The following is a 17,264-nucleotide window of genomic DNA, read 5'->3' as shown; positions in this document are numbered from 1 at the left end:
TTTCCCTTTCAATTACTCGTCTAACGATTGAATTTAGCTGCATCCAGGCGATACTTGACAAGATATGCCTTACGAGGGTCACAGGGTGAGGAAATTCAACCTAAAAACACTAATATCGTCTAAAAGGTTTCTAAAATGTTTCTAAAATGTTTCTAAAATGTTTCTAAAACATTCTAAAAACGTTGTAGCGTGTCAAATTGAATCCAGCAACGTTCGACGGTTCGTTTGGCAGTTTATGCAAATTTTACGAGGAAAGAAGACATTGGAAGAGTAGTAAAATGGCAGGAGCAGTTGCGAGGAGCATCAGGTAGCTCAATAGCGGAATAGGCTGCGTCGCGACTCGCCAGACTGTTGAATTATATCGGTTTAAGGTTAGGGCGTTATGATAGCACAAATTGGCGCGAACATACGAGGTTGCTTATAAATACAGCATCGAAATTAAGCGCTGTCAGGCGTGAAACGGTATAAGGCAAGGAGAGTTAGGAGCGAGAGAGGCGAAGCTCGGAGAGGCAGCTATAGTATATACTCGCTCGCGCGTGCCTTTAAATTCTGCGATGACTAGGTCACATCCAGCAAGAGGCAAGAGCACACCAGGCACCAGCGGCACAGCGGCATCTTTTTGCTCGTCCTTGCTCCGCTGGATGGAATGGAGGAACACGCCACGCCACGCCACGCCACGCCGCTGCTGCATCACGAGCAAGCGTACATACCCCGCGAGCTGGCCTGATCAGTTACACCGAGCTCTAGCTGCAATCGAGATAGCCGAGAGCAGGGACACACAGTTTTATTAGTTTTATTATATACTCTTTGCTTCTTGACCTTGCCCCAGAGAGGCCTCCGGATTGGAGCACTATTCTAAGCATGTAGGGTACAGGAGTTTCTTGCAGGCTAGACTTAACGGTTAGTCCACCGATCCAATGACTCTGTCTTGCGCCATCGAGGAGTATCCGACCGACGTACTGGCGATACTGGCCTGGCTCTGGCATTGCTCACTGAGGATGTAGGCGATTCGATTTGTGCCGCCTGCCTGCCTTGCTTTACCTTGCCTGCCTTGCCTGAGAGCCTTCCCCGTCTTCCCTGCCTTACTTATTGTCCACTCGCAACGATCTTTCCAAGCCTCTCGCATACCTCTAAACCCCAACGTAAATTGTACAAAATGCCAAAATTATCCCATTATTCGAATGCTTTTCTCCAGCTTTTAACACGTTCCTCCACCAACGTTGCTTTCCTTAAATGCTATACTTCTGCAAGAAAAACATCTGCTTGTAGATTCATCATCTCGCTCCGTCTTTTTTATCACAATTTGAAAGTTTAACTGCATTCACGGATTTGTTCGACTTTTTAGTCCAATGATCATTGAATTTGCTTCACCTCGTAAAAAGAGTCAAGGAGCGTGCTCTTTATTTCCTGTGGCGTTCGAGTGTTCCGGTACCATGGTATAGGACTATGTACATATATATTGGGATCGAATAATTGAATTTAATAGACAAATTTCAGAGCTCGACGTAGATAGATGCATAGAGAATATATATCCTGTGGGTCGAGCGAATCGTTATTAGAATATCGGAGCTCGGTAGTTATTCACCGATAATCGAATCCTGATCGAAATCTCTTCTCTCCAATACTTCTATCCGAAACGTTTCATCGTTTCTTTTTTTTACCTGGCTCAATCACAACCCATGCTTCACTCTTCGGCTCTGCATTTGCCAATGAAATAAAAATAAGAAATAAACATAAATGATTTCTGAGATACGCAAATTGCTGGATAAATAGGACAAGCGAGTTAGAAATTGTTTCGCAATTGCCTGCACATATCTATAACGTCGTTAACTTAAGATTGATTAAAATCCAAGGTTAACCTTTACAATCCCGGAAGTTACAATTGTAGCGCTATGCCGGTAGCAGCATTTTTAAAATTTAACCCAATGACATTGATGAAAAAATTGTGGTAGTTGAAATATAAAGAAGTAGGTAAAAAACACGGCGGGACTGTAAAGGTTAACGACTTAAAGTGAACATTATTCGAGTTTTTTCATTTTTTTTTTTTAACTGTGTCGGGAAAGCGGAGTATTTCGCCAAATGCGGCTCTCTCAGTACAGTTTTACTTTGTAATATTGCGCAAATTTTAAATATTGTACACATTCCATGCACGATTTCTCAATATTGTTTGTAGTTACAGTTACGGGTTAAATGGATAATACCGCAATGTTTGGATTTCAAGAACCGTGGAATAATCGTGTTTAGCTATGTACTTGGATGCATTCTCTTCATAACATAAGAACTATTGTCTCCTTCTCGCCCGAGTGCCTCCCTTCGATATAAATGCTAGATCGACAGTGGAGATACATTTTTTTATCAGACAATCTCCGGTAACCCAAAACTCTTCAAATACGTTTGATCCTGAGTCTTTTTTTTTGTAACTGTTGTACATATAGCAATTGCTGTACAAACGTGTAATTCTAATTTTGCAAGGAACCATTTTGCCATTATGCAAGGCTATTATGTTATGCATGGAGAAAAGAAAATCATTCTACAATATATATAACGCACCTTATCTGTGTACACACACGATTTGTTTCGTTGAAGCGCTTTATAATTCCGTATATTTTACACGTTCACTGAAGCGAATAATTTTTACTTCCGTTAATATATACGTAATTTTCCAACTACAATATTTTAGATACCTGCTGACATAAACCAATCATGTACAAGCCTTTTAGCATATAAATTTTCTCACTAACAAGAATTTGTCACCCTATCTCTGTATAGGGGACTCCCCATCGTGTAAAATTGGCAGATAGCAAATATTAAACAACCTCAAGAATATCGTGGTTGTCCTTTTATCAGTCAAGAAAATGTCGCTGTAGCATTTTAGCGTGTTTATATAAAACTGGCTTTGATTTAGCGCGATTGTTGATGCGAGCAGCGTTGCGCTGGTCTCTTCTTTTCTCGTTGAGAAATATATGTCACTTCTTGCGGGTTGGTGCACCATGTGGGAGACTCACGCACATCGAGTTGACGGCAAGACACGGCCCAGTTCTCTCATCGACTCTTTTCCTCTCTCCGCTCTCTACTATTCACGTTGATCCCCTTTATACACACACACACACACACATATACTATATTATTCTCAGCACTCCAATGAAACGAAGGGAGCGAGAGGACCGAAAGAGCTAATCTGCTCTCCAAGAAGATCAGGTTGTTGCACGTGCGACGATCAAACTCATTGGAAAACTCTCCCGTGTCAGCAATGTCTTCTGCATCACGAAGCTTCGAAGCAAGCAACGACCAACCTATCCGCGCGCGTCCCTTTCCCCTATTTACTTCTCTCTATACCTACCATTACCTATTGGATTCAAAGAATTCAATTGAATTTTCAACTCTTCAATTTACAATATGAAAAAGTCTCGAGAGTCTGGTAAATAAATATCTCGAATAAATCCGCATGTATCGAGCGCGGAAAACGAGGTTATCACAATGACGAAGTAAAATTTTCAAGTTTCTTCTTATCTGTATTTATTGTTCTTTCAAGGATGGAAAAAGTTTTACGATCGGTAGAAGTCCCGTGGGCGAAAGCAGACTGGGGGATCGCACGATTCCCAGTATTCGTAACTGTGTTTTTATTTTCCTTCTCCGTTGCACATTATCATAGAAACTCGATGCGGGGGGGGGGGGGCATAGCTGGAACTTCGTGTTGCTTCCAGCCGAGTTATGCAAGCTGAGGTAAATCGGGCTCGCACCGTGTATCTTGGAGCTCCTATCTCCTCGATTGCCACGCCCGCGAAATAGAAGAGAGTTTCGGTTAGGGAGGTATTTTTTTCCTCCAGGAGAAACATCATTTTCCCAGCTAACACGGATCGCCACTCGCCAACCGCAGCTTTGACACTTAAAATGATATATCTGCTTTGAAAAACAATATCCTTTCCAGCCATTTTCCATCTATTGTTCTTAGCCAACCAAATCTCCATAATTGCCTTTGTCCAGTTTCCTCAACATTCTCCTCATTAACACAGGCTGCTTCTATCAAATTGAAATTACATGCCAAAGAAGAACCTCCCAATTGGATTACAGCTAAAAGAAAAACAAACAGGTGTAAACTTTTAATGCTTTATCGTTAGCACCGCAAACGTGTCTTTATGTGCAACACTATATGTTGTAAGCTCTATACAGCTATAGCTTTTAGCCTTAGTTTTGATTACGTGTATATTATAGACTAAGCAGCTTATGCGCACATATTATAGCATAACTTGGAATTTACCTTGGGACCAACGATTAGTGTAGTGATAATAATGGTGGATGCATAACATCCATATTTGTTAAGGACGATAGGCAAAATGACATAATGAACGTAAGCATATAGTTCAAGAACACGAAAACGGGACGTAATACAAGTATATCGATTCCATACTAGTTAGTCTTCCGTTTCCTCATGCTTGAATTACATTTACGTTCACTACGTCGTTTCGTTCGCCAAGAGTCAAAGCTAAAAGTTGGAAACATTTGAATTTTATATGAAGTCGCAGCTTTCGATGCGTTCCTCTGCAACTCCGTATGAAATCACACTCGAGGTGTCTGTAAATTAAATGAGATAGCATTAATACCATATAAATGTAAATTGAAAAAAAAACTTTAAACTACTTACACACGAATGGAAAATGCGAATGAGGAACGATCGCATTCCTAACAGGAGCTTTCCGATAGTAAGTGGCTGAAGTGGAATGACGGACACACGCCACATGGCATTTCCCTCTACGAGTGTGAACATCAAATCGCATGAGATATCCAATCTGTCGAACCTTCGCGTGACCTCACGCACTGCTGGCGTTACCACAGATAAGACGTCGAGAATGGCGCGACCTACCTGCCGATGGACCACCGCCTACTAATAGCATGTACAATGAGAAAACCACTTATTTGGAATGCAATCATACATTTGGGTCATTCACCTCATGAATATTCAATGACATTATAACATTACTGCTAAAACACTTACGATTGAACCTAGCTACTCTGTGTTTTCCCTATAATTCCTTTTCTCTCTCCTAAAACGACCCTAATATTATTATCATTATTATTATACAAACACGAATTCGTCGACACACGAGTGAATTATTAGTTCATAGAAAATCAACGAATTACCTGTTTTTCAAGATATTATATATTAAGCTTGGCACAAAAAGCGTCGGATGAAGCGTGTAAAAATAAAAGTGATGGTCAGGGCCGTAATCGATTTACCAGAGAAGAAACATGATCGTGTTAGCGTCGGCATTCTTGCTTGACAATTTTATACGTAGAAGAAAAGTATGCAGAAAGCATAATGGTGCTTTTTGTCCAACAAGATGATGATCCCGCTCAGCTTTTAGCGAGAGGGGAAAACCAATACAGCCGACTGCCTCTGTAAAAGATACGATCTGATTAATTTTAAGATCTAACCGATTAATTGATTTCTCATCTATTGATAATTTGTGATGATTATTTTTTTATTAAATAATTTATACAGAAAAAAGAGAGAGGGGAGAGAGAGAGAGAGAGAGAGAGAGAGACAATGGTATACAAGAAAGAAATGAGATTACTTTACCAAGAAGCAATAAGTATTAATTAAGCCAGGCCGATGTCCCTGTCAAATAGGACGGTCGAAGAAAGTTAGGAATTCGACTTGAGTGGTTCTTCGTGGTCAGCCATCCTTGAAATATCGCGCTGCCTTTCGGCCTCTCGCAGATTCGGTAAAACTGCAGAGAAACAAAAAGCAGCAGATTGCAGGCTGGGATGTGTATGTGAGCGGGTCTGGCACACAGGCATCCGACTGGGGAATTGGTGCCAACGCAGACTAATTGTCCAAAAAACAAAATCCACTAAAGGCATTTCCGAATAAACTCAAGGGACCAAGCTGACCCTCTGTGGGAAACAATGTCAGCAGACCACCGTATAGAACTTTCTTTCTCACTCTGCAAATACTGATTAACACCGAGTATGTCCACCCAGCTTGACAATGAACAACCTTTGAGCACAGAGAAGATTTGGCTGATTGACAACACTCATCGACAAACATTTATAAAAATTAAAGTTCCTTAATTTTAGGAATATTCTATCTTGATTAAACATTAACTTACAAAGAATCATTTTTTTGTATTAGTTGAAAATAAGAAAATGTATGCTTTATTCCAATAAAGATACTTTTATCGAAATATTGCAAATACATAAATTCAACTATTATTGGGAATATAATTAAATGTTCCTCTCTTTTTTTTTTTATTACTCTACGATTCATTACTTTCTCCATTTTATGCCATCTTTCTATATTTTAATACTTTTCATCAATTCTAATCAAGAGACACGATGCTCGACGGCAAATGCTACGTTAAAAACGACTTTAGTAAAATAACTATTTTTTATCATTAAAGGTAATATTTTACAGTTATACAATGATCTATTGCGTTGATACAACACAAATATATCTCACAAAAAACAAATATAGAGTTGAAAATATGGCTATTTAATACGATTGCATACAACGGGCCCCTGGCAAGTAACTTTTATGTTACTATTTTTTTTTTCTCCAAATTTTAACTTTTGCCAAGGTGAAAATATATACTTGCCTATAATTGGATTTCACTCATTTTTTTAATTGAAATATTTAATTTTACTATATATTAATTATGCTAGACGATTTATGTACTTGTCGCCTTTTTTGCAAGTGAAGCTTGTTTTTTGTGGGATGCTATATATCTACACTTTTTGTCTCTTTCTCACTTTTTCATTGTTGGTTCCTTAATTAGCATGAGAAGTGTACTTCTAAGTACGAAATGCTTTGAAGCAGTTTTGTTTGGTGCAATGTTTCCAACTTTTACTCCCAGCACAGCTTTTTCAAGAGTCTCAAACACTAAACATTAAATTAGAAAATTGTTCAAACCCCTACATTGTTTTTTTATATTGGGCTAAATTGTTTGATAAGGAATAAATCTTTTATAGTATTTCAGCAATACTTTAATATGACAACCTATAAAACCTACGCTCATATAAATTGGATATAAAAATTAGCAGGAAATATCTGCAAATATTTAAACTGGCTTTATCTTGAAATATTAAACGTTATCCGACTTGTAATAGACTTTGATATTTTACGATAATATGATTTATGATAATGAATAAAATTTAAATATACCAAACGATCGGTTTTTCTAGCTTTTAACTGGTCCGTCTGGTTCTATTTCCTAAAATACCAAAGCCATGCAGTACGTGCCCGATATGTTCGCAAATGATATATTCTAGTTTAACCCAAAGAATAGAGCGATTGATTAATTAAATAGGCCTAAATTTGTGGAGAAAGAGTTAAAAGTTAATGGTAAAGTTACTGGCAAAATGCTATTACCGATGTGACGTAAAATAAATATTAGACAAAACAAATTTGAACGAAAGCTTATTGTCACGCCGAGCATGCTCTTGCGATGTGCCAAGGGCCTGCGTTCGAGTTGCATACTGTTTACTTTCAAAACACTGATCTACATGCAAAGTGTACGCTCAGGCACTAAAACCAGATTTCACGCCATGTACAAACTCGACATCGTTGTTTTAATTGCTAATTGTATCGTATCCTTAATTTAGTAAATTTCAACCTTCAAATTACCGAAACTCTTCAAATTGTGTGTTTAGCTTTACTGATCCGTGCATTCCATTAAACAACATCCATTTTCCCTAGAGATCCTGTTTTTAAGCTAATAAGAATGTAAATATAGACAATTAAGAGTGTTCGGAGAATAGTGTATTATTGTATAGCATGATTGCGCAACAGTTTGTAGTGAAAGTGAGAGTTGACATGGTCCTCTTCGTGTAGAAATCAAATGACGAGTGAGCCGTCCGTGACTTGTCGTAAACAAGAGGGCCATAATTTCTGAACTTTTCGTTTCGCTGGTCGAACGAACGGGACACGAGACACGAAATGCTCGATGCCCCGGAGAGATGCGGAAAATGCAAGGAGTCGGTGAGGGATGTAGGTCGTCTACCAAGATCAACTTGTAAAGTCAAGTGCATTTAGGTCTTTCGTCGAGTCACTCGGTTTCTTCGTCTCGCATCTGATCGCACGTTTCGCATCCGTCTCGCTGTCCATTCCATATATACAACACAACGTTCGAGTTCCCTCCAACTGAAAGCCAAAGTGCTGCCAGCCAGTGACAACCCACTGTACCAAATTCAACGAACCATCAAAACTGGCCTCCTTACAAAACCAATCAACGAGTTTTCACCGTCGCTCGCGCTGTGCACTCGTAATTTTGTACTCGAAGCCAAACATGTTGGCAATAATAATCGAGGCTCCCCTCGAAAAAATTTCTCTCTTCCTCGATCCATATAATTCAGCGTTTATCACGATTCGCTGGATTTGAACGATGTTCGTGAGAAAAAAATTGTCGTAAAAAGTACAACAATCAATCGAGCCTGGTTGGATGGGTTGGATGCATTCGATAAGAGGGGAGTGGGAATCAAGTGCAATCAGGTCAGTTGGCAAAACTGCTCGACTTTGTCACTGCGCATCTCAGATCGCGTCGGCCATTCGACCAATCTCGGAACAGTTTCCTTCCACTGAAAGCCAAAGTGTTGACTTGACAGCGACAGCTTAGTTGAGTTTAGTCCACTGTAACGAATTCAACGGGTCATCCGGGTCATCGTTGAAACACTTACTCGTTTAACTATACCCATACAGCACCAAGTGACTTAAAGACATCTTTTAGACATATTTTAGTCAAGTGTGCTCTGTATGGATAAACTTTCTCACGATAGCCAAAATTATGTCGCCAATCGACACGATCTCTTCACAATTGCTTTGGTATTATTTAATTTTAATTAACTTTCCTGCACTATTAACTAAACCCACACGCATCTCTGTCGATGAAAAATCGTAAACCAGTTGTTGAAGGTTCATTACAGTATCACTGGCAGCGATTAGCCCTTGTCTATGTGTACTGATCGTTATAGCCTTCTCTCTTATCCTGCATTACGATGAATGTTATTATGTTGTGCTTGTACCACTATTCTGCAAAGTACTTGTGGTTGCAACTCGGCAACACGTGCACGTCCGCAGAATTTCCTCTCGTCTTATAACGTTTGCAGGTGCACGGTAGCACGACCAGTTAAACGAAGATCTCGAGATGAGATAATATACATATATAGTATGTACACCAAATCAACCCTGCACAATATTCGCATTTCAATAACAAGCGTCGGGCGCCACTGACTTACCACTGCTAACTGAATACGTCACTGTCACTCTTGCCAACTTCAATCACTCGAGATAAACCTACCCTTCATACCCAACCGAATTTCCTTCTAAATTAACGATAATATATAATTTAGCAGCTACGTCAGACGAACTGCACGCGATTCTCATTCGATATAGCCACGTTACTTGGCACGTATATAAATTTAACGGGTAGATTTCATGCCAAAAACTGACATAATACGATAAGATTAAAAAGCCTGGAGTATACGCATTGCATATACAATTAGTAGGATCCCCTGTAACACAATAATTACATCTTCTTCTGGTTTACTCGACTCGAGGCTTGACAGGTACGACGGTTGACTCGACTAAGCCCGATGAACTTGTAATTTCAGGCAACAGAAAATAACACCCGCGTATAATGAAAATGGCATATGCACCGTAATACATTAAAACTTTAAACCTACTCATAATTTTGCAATATATATATATACCCATACCATTTAACGGTTGAAACTCATAAAACTGAATCAAAGTGCTGCCGTTTCAGAGAGAAACTGGTATAATTTGTATAAGAGATAATTCAAGTCTTTGGCATCTATTGAGGAATATAATGCGACAAGCGTGGCCTGGTGTATTGGGTCGGAGCACGAAGTCAGGTTGGATTTGTGAGAGAAAAAAAAGGATTAAAAAGTGATACATGTTGGTTTCAGGGATCAGGATGCGGTGGATCGGTTACGTGGCTACAATTCTCTGGTGGTCGGGCATCGCCAGGTCCCTCAGCACGCTGAATCGAGGTCACAGTCAGTAATATTGGTAGCATTTCGTGGTGGTTAAACGCTCAGCGTCCCTTTGGACGTTAACCTGCAACTTTCGAGTCTCTCGTCGGTTCGATATAACGCAGTCCCTGCACCGCTATAAAATACGGATCGAGATCGGTACAAATGCGATTATCAACGGAATTGGCCCAGCCCCTTGTGTATTCCCCCATGCTTTATCCCAATCCCACCGCCTGTCTGTCCCCCCCCCTCTCCTTTTTTCTCTCTCTCTCTCTCTCCCTCATTTTTTTCCATTTTTTGCCAGAATCCTTCTCTTGGTACCTCCACCCTCCACTCCTCCGCCCTGGGCCCTTTCCCCTGCCTATGGCTACTTAAAATGTGTAACGCCTAATTGGAAGGAGAACTCGGTCAAGGTGCAGTTGGTCGTTCGCGAGCGTGAGAAAAGAAAAGGGAAAGAAGCGACTTTCTTCCCTCTTTCGGGACAATTCACGAGAAAAAAGAAGCTCGGGCTACAACGAGCTATACACCATCAGACTCGTTACACCGATTTCAACTCCGGGATTCCTCCTTAATCCCGCGGCAAAACATCAACGCCCTCCTTATTTTCTCCTTCGCCGATCCTCCTTTTATCTCTCCTCCTCCCATCCCCCTCCCCTCCTTATTTATAACCCTTAATTACGCCTTTATCCACAAAATTTCTTCATTTAACAATAACGCCTCATCAACTATAGCTAATTTCGCGCATTTTTCTGCTTTTAAAAATTTAACAAATTGCGTCTTCACTTGCGGTCGTAATTTCATTCAGAGTTTCTTCAATTGTTTGCGTATAGAAATATCTTTTTAGTGCTACATTTAACAAGCATATACGGAATCGCAGCTTTTTCGCTTTGTTAGTTCTTTCAGCACAGGGCTCTTTGGATACATTACTATAAAATTACAATAGTCATTTGCGTCGATTCATTCAACCGGCGTAGCCGAGTTTACGTTCTTTTTCATCAGCAATTAGGCAGAGTTTTTTTATAATTGCACAGCACTTTTACTCGACGCGAACGCAGCAAACGGCATCCCGTCTCGTTGTCCATCAGTCGGGACTGATTCGAAGCAAACTCGTCGTTAAATTCTTCTCTGAAAACTGTAAATCTCTGAATGTTCCCAATAATAAAAATTTCCGGATAAATTATTAGAGGCTAGAGGTGAATGAAACATTTGCCTGCGTTTGCTTAACTCCTCGTTTCTGGAGACCGTGCGTCGCTGGATTAAAGGAAATTGCGTGAAAAACGGGAGAAATTCAACGATTGCTTAATTATTATGTATCTTATGCCAGCACGGTAAAGCGGTACTAATTCACTTTTCCCTTTTTTGTTAACGAACGTGCAACCTACTTGCCCGTACAGGCAAAATGAAACGGGAACTTTTATTTCTTCTTTTTGCGTTTCATTCTCTAATAGTAATTTTCTCAATAACGAGCTTCTGAAAGAAGAGAAAAAGGCATTAAAATCTGAATGAAGAAAATTTCATTAGAAATTGAATGTTTTTCATCTGCAAAAATTACACACGTACGCCTACGCTAATAAGAAGGAACGAGCAAAGCGCCATTAAACGTTGGATAGAATCACTTCCGGTTTACGAGCATTCATCATAGTTATTATTATGTAAATGGTCCGATTATAATCAAGCATGTCGACTGCAAAGATTTGTCGACCTACAAATTTGGAGAATCACGGCTGACACGCACTTTGACCGAGGCATCAAACTGTCAAAGACTCGCTTCGTGAAAGCACCTGCGATTCATCCGTCAAATAACGCCGTCTCTCAACGCGATGATTAAACTGAAAAATCCCTAACTAAAGGTTATGTTCTTAAATGCACTGAGAAAAAATTTTTTATTACGTGACGAAACGCAGTTGGCTGAAGTACGCCGTAAAGGTTAAATACGACGAAACAGAAGTAATGATTTGTTTATTAATACATATTTTATTAGTTAACTCTGTTAAGCGATTGATTTGACCAAACTTATTACCAATTAATATACAGTTATTTTATACAATTGAAATAAAACTGTAATATTTTACACAAAAACAATTAAATTATTCATTTCTATTAAATATTTAATTTATGCAAAACTTTATCACATATTTACCTCCATTAAAACACGTTAAATTGTAATAATTTGAATTAGTTGAGTGTGTTTCCAAATAATACATACTTGGCACACACAGTTTCGCTGTCAAAATGATTTTTTCTCAGTGTGTCTAAAAAGCATCGCGCAAAGACCATTATGCGACTACTGGGCGATTAAATATTTCGAACGGCGTATAATAATCGTGAAACAGTTTAGTATATTGGTATTTGTACAAGTGCATGTGTGTGTACTATGTTTATTTGTGTTTTGCAACAAAATAGGCTACAAGATCAGCCCGAAGCCCTGCAGAGTACCGGGTCAAACGGGTGGCGAGGGTACGTGTATGTTCGTCTGGGAGTGTATAAAATCTGAAGGGACGCACGTGGGCGTGTGCGTGGACACGTTCATGTTTGGGAGCTGCTGCGTGCACAATTCGACCAGCAACTCGATAAGTTGGACGCAGGAGCATCAGTCGGGAGCGCAGGTAGCATCGTCCGGCGGTGTAACTTCAAGGCCATCGTTGGCGGATGCGCTGGCGGACACTTCGACCAGGTTGACCTTGACCTCACCGGGTCACACGGAGTCCGCCGTCACGAGCAACACCGCCGCCAATCATCATTTCCTCTCGACGTCCTCCTACGTCGGCAATTCGCGACCCCTGAAACCAGTCTCTGCTGGATCGACGAGACCCCTGCAGAAGAGGCCTCACGCTAAGCCCAGCACGGAGCAGGAGGATCGTCTGCACACGTCCAACTTTTGGCAGAGCTCCCAAGGATCGCCGCAACAGCCTTCTGGCAAACGACCGGTTCTGCAGGATAGCTCCGAGCAGAAAACGAGACCGACCATCAACAATTACCGGCCGGGGATCAACGAGAAACCCTCGGATCAGAACGCACCACCACCCTATCAGAGTCATCAGGGCTTCAAGGACAAACTGGATACTGGCCATAATACTTTGGTGATAAGGCTACCGGGCAAGGAGCATGTGCCTATGGAGGAACACCATTTACCAAGGCCACTCAGGCCGAGCAACCAAAGACCTTCCGAGTCCAGACCGGATGACGGGAAAACGGAAGACACCGATCTTTCCGTCCAGGAGACGATCAATCGACCTAGCGTCAACTCCGTAGATGATAACGTAGGTCGTTTCATTTTTGTATGTAGAATAATAGAATCCCTCGCACTTTATGTAGAAGAACCAGATACTTCAATAATCATCTGTTTTAATTCCACAAGTTTGTAATGTAAAAACAATGATTTTTTTAACGCGTATGAAATGAACAGAAGTATTCATGTTGAAGTAAAGCTATTCGATTTGCAATGTATAGCACTTAAATGACTATTTTAAGTTATGTTTCTTAATTAACTAGTTCAAACGAGTCTTGTACAAAACAAAGCATTGTTCTGTACGATTGTCACATGTAGTTTTATTTGATATTAATAAATAACTTTTTCAGGACGGTATGAAGAATCTACGGCCCAGTTTGAACTTTATTCACACGGAGAGGCCTCAGTGGGCAACGAAGCCAGCGACGTCGAGCAGGCCATCGACAAATTTTTCCAAGCCGTATTTTTCCTTAAAAACGAGCACGCATCGACCGGTGGTCTACGGCATCGAGTCTGACGCGAGACCGAATTTTTTGTCGAAACCAGAGAATGTCGAGGGTCCGACTAAATCCACGACAACGTCTAGGCCCTCCTATTATAGTAGCCAGACCACCAGGTATTCCCATGGAAAATTTCTTTTAAATAATTCAGTCGATTCTCGTGTGTTATGTATATATATATAGAATGGAATAGGGAAGAAGAAAAAGAAGACGCTCGATCGGATCTTCTTACTAAAGTTTTGATTGTAGCGTAGCTGGATCCGCGGGGCAGACGTCTCACTGGCAAATCACAACGGAACCAGCATTCGTGACGAAGCAGAGACCATCCTCGTCCTCGAAGCCGATAAACAACCAGGAATCGACGAGGCCCTCGAGCAGCAGCAGCAGCAGCGGTCAATTCTGGTCGGAGAACAGTTGGAGTCCTCCCAGACCCTCGCTGAAGCCACACTGGACCGACAATCCCAGTCTCGTTGAAAATGGCCCGGAAAACTTTCCACAGAGGCCCAACTTAAAACCGACAGAACCGCAAGAAGTACGCTCATCTACCTTTACACTTTACCACTTTACTCGATAAATAGCTATCCTCAGCGTAGATTCACCCGCAACCGCTTGACGATCCTCTACTTTCCAATCTCGCTCGGACTTCAATTTAGTTTTTGCGCTTCCTCCCATCGGCTCCTCCCGGCTAAAACAGCACCACTTCTTTCACGGAAATAATCAAGCAGATCTCCCTCGGTAATGAAGATAAACAAGCCTCGATCGCTCTCTTTCTTGCAAGCCGCATCGCGAAAACAATCGAGCGGCTCGAACCGATCGTTAATTCCTTTAATAAATTCAATTGCAGCGAATTAATCGCTTTTAGACCAGCTCAAAAATCCGCTCTATGCTCTCCATCGCAAACTTTATAGTTTGGAATGTTTCTCTTCCTACAGAATATGGAGTACCATAAACCAGTGGGCTCCGCTCATTACATAACGACATCGCATTTCGAAGCATCGACCAAGCCAAGGCCGACGAAAAAGACCACCATGTTCTCCACGACGACCCCGAGTACAACGACCCCGAGTACGACGACGACCACTCTGTCGACGTCGACGACCACTCTGTCAACGACGACCGTCAAGAGGACGACCATGACGAGCACCAGCACTGCTGGCTCGGTCATCGGGTCCATGGCGAAGACCGTGTCGACGACCGAACGACCATCGAGTACGACCACGTCCAGCGAGCCTCCCAAGACGGGCTCGGTGATGACGGTGGCTGCTGCAGCCGAGAGCAAAAATTTGCAGTGCGGCGTACCACCTTTGTTCCCAAGGCCAGAGACCAGAATCGTCGGGGGCAAGGATGCCTCCTTCGGTCGCTGGCCCTGGCAGGTTTCCGTACGCAGGACGTCCTTCTTCGGATTCTCGAGCACGCACCGGTGCGGCGGTGCAGTCCTCAATGAGAATTGGATCGCAACGGCGGGCCACTGTGTCGACGAGTAAGCTCTCTCGCTCCATTCCATTCTGCATCACGAGAGCCTCTCCAAATTTTCCCTCTCTTCGTTCTCTCTCTCGCGACTCCTCTTTACTTTCTAAATATTAACTATATATATATTATAATTATATCAAATTACTTTGAAGTATATACAATTAGATTCTTTCCGCCTCGTTGTACGGAACCATCTTTAGTTTTTGTTCTCGTTGATTCACCACGTTAATTGTGATTATAATTAAGGAATATTTTGCTTTTATTTATAACCGTTTAACAACAATTTATCTCTTTCCAGCTTATTAACGTCGCAGATCAGAATACGCGTGGGTGAGTACGATTTTTCATCCGTTCAGGAACGTCTACCATATGTGGAGCGTGGAGTTGCGAAGAAAGTGGTTCATCCCAAGTACAATTTCTTCACGTATGAATACGATCTGGCATTGGTGCGGTTGGAAAGCCCTTTGACCTTTGCTCCCCACATATCGCCGATTTGTTTGCCTGCTACCGATGGCCTACTGATAGGAGAAAATGCGACGGTTACTGGTTGGGGAAGATTGAGCGAAGGTGGAACTTTACCCTCGGTCTTGCAGGAGGTAATTATCTATTTTTCTTCATTTTAATATGCCAGTTTTGGCCAGGTGTTGACATAAGTATCTTTTATGCTCTCTAAGTACCTGATAATCGCTAAAACTGCACTTGTATATTGCAGGTTTCCGTGCCAATAGTCAGTAATGACAGATGCAAGTCAATGTTCTTAAGTGCTGGAAGACACGAATTTATCCCAGAGATTTTCTTGTGCGCTGGTTATGAAACTGGAGGCCAAGATTCGTGCCAGGTAAATTTATACTCGAGATGAAATAGTAGAATCTACATTTTATACAAATTTTCTGAAAAATTTCGTTTTCTTTTCAGGGAGATTCTGGTGGTCCCTTGCAAGTTCGAGGGAAAGATGGCCGTTATTTCCTAGCTGGTATTATATCCTGGGGCATCGGTTGTGCGGAAGCTAATCTACCTGGTGTCTGCACCAGAATATCGAAGTTTGTTCCTTGGATCTTGAAGAATGTTTCCTGACGCGTGTAAACCGTCCTCTGTTCATTGATTCTCCTTGCATCTTATCAACTTAACGCTGACAGTTTGCCTTTGTAAACTCACGGCGAAACGCTAAAATCGTGTACACGTAATAACAGTATACACACGTGTACGATACGTTCGCAGAATACAGTTTTCTCTGCCGTTAGCAAACAACAAGTTTGTTTTGTTTTAAAAAGAATTTAGCGAAAAGTAGAATTAAATTAATGGAATTGCAGTGTGCTCAACGTTAATTACAAAAGAGATCAAGTCCTTTATTTTAAAAGCACCAGCCAATAAGATTACAAGTATACTATTTTTCTTAGGCTATTAAAGAATAGGATCGAAAGATCGATGTTTTCACTATTGACGAGGTAATTTTTTGAAGATATATATATGCGATTAGATGATTCGTATAGCGTTTAATTTATAATGCTCTCGGCGATGTGATCTGGTTTAACGGAATTGCCAATCACCTAATCAATTACCGGGAACGTACGACTCTGTAATAGAATAACTTATCGAGCAACGAGTCATAAGAAGTGACTCGAATTCTGTATAACTCAATAATCCAATGGTGAACGAAGGGTTCTAAATGCCAGAATAGCCGTTCTACCAAAATTATATTAGACTTCTGTTACGCGCACGTTTGTTCCAGAGAAGCGTGCTGCAAAACTGTATTTATATATATAGTATATATAAATATATATGAGTAAGATATTAATATATTTCTTAGCATATTTTAGTTTAAATGAAACAACTGTCGTATTGCGAGAAATTGTTGAAAGTCGAGAGTATAGAATACTTTTCGAAAGTGACATGAATAGTATCTTAATTAACAATTCCATCCATCAATGTGTTACTGATATATATATATATATTTATATATCTGACTATACGTGTGTTCGTTATGAAAACAAATACGAAATAGCAATTAATTTTAAAGCGATTCCTGTAAATGCTAAGTTCTTGCCCTATCCGGTCTCCGATGAATTATGTATTGC

The 17,264-nt window shown here is 40.9% G+C and overlaps 1 protein-coding gene and 1 long non-coding RNA gene across 5 annotated transcripts in view; one reads left to right on the top strand and one right to left on the bottom strand.

Moving 5' to 3' along the window:
* Nucleotides 1–17,204, top strand: part of LOC136773039 (serine proteinase stubble-like) — a 71,379-nt gene extending 54,175 nt beyond the window's left edge. For 3 of the 4 annotated variants that reach the window (XM_066726377.1, XM_066726375.1, XM_066726376.1), the window contains exons 2-9: nt 9,925–10,014; nt 12,394–13,250; nt 13,570–13,835; nt 13,969–14,251; nt 14,652–15,199; nt 15,488–15,785; nt 15,902–16,027; nt 16,105–17,204. In XM_066726377.1, the coding sequence (XP_066582474.1) occupies nt 9,933–10,014; nt 12,394–13,250; nt 13,570–13,835; nt 13,969–14,251; nt 14,652–15,199; nt 15,488–15,785; nt 15,902–16,027; nt 16,105–16,263 (2,619 nt within the window). In that variant the 5' untranslated portion in view covers nt 9,925–9,932 and the 3' untranslated portion in view covers nt 16,264–17,204. The remainder of the gene's footprint in view (nt 1–9,924; nt 10,015–12,393; nt 13,251–13,569; nt 13,836–13,968; nt 14,252–14,651; nt 15,200–15,487; nt 15,786–15,901; nt 16,028–16,104) is intronic. The other variant, XM_066726378.1, reaches the window with a different exon arrangement.
* On the bottom strand, nt 4,697–5,241 carry LOC136772950 (uncharacterized). The gene is made up of 3 exons (XR_010822533.1): nt 5,140–5,241; nt 4,994–5,042; nt 4,697–4,882 (listed from the first exon to the last, which is right to left on the bottom strand). It is a non-coding gene; the product is annotated as an uncharacterized lncRNA (long non-coding RNA).
* Nucleotides 17,205–17,264: the final 60 nt, after the last annotated feature.

Source organism: Prorops nasuta, unplaced genomic scaffold, assembly GCF_024137725.1.
Source record: "Prorops nasuta isolate Cenicafe-Biocafe unplaced genomic scaffold, Cenicafe_Pnas_1.2 PNAS00004, whole genome shotgun sequence".
In the NCBI taxonomy this organism is placed as follows: domain Eukaryota; kingdom Metazoa; phylum Arthropoda; class Insecta; order Hymenoptera; family Bethylidae; genus Prorops; species Prorops nasuta.
The sequence above is the reverse complement of the archived record's forward strand: the minus strand, read 5'-3'. Positions and strand labels throughout refer to the sequence as shown.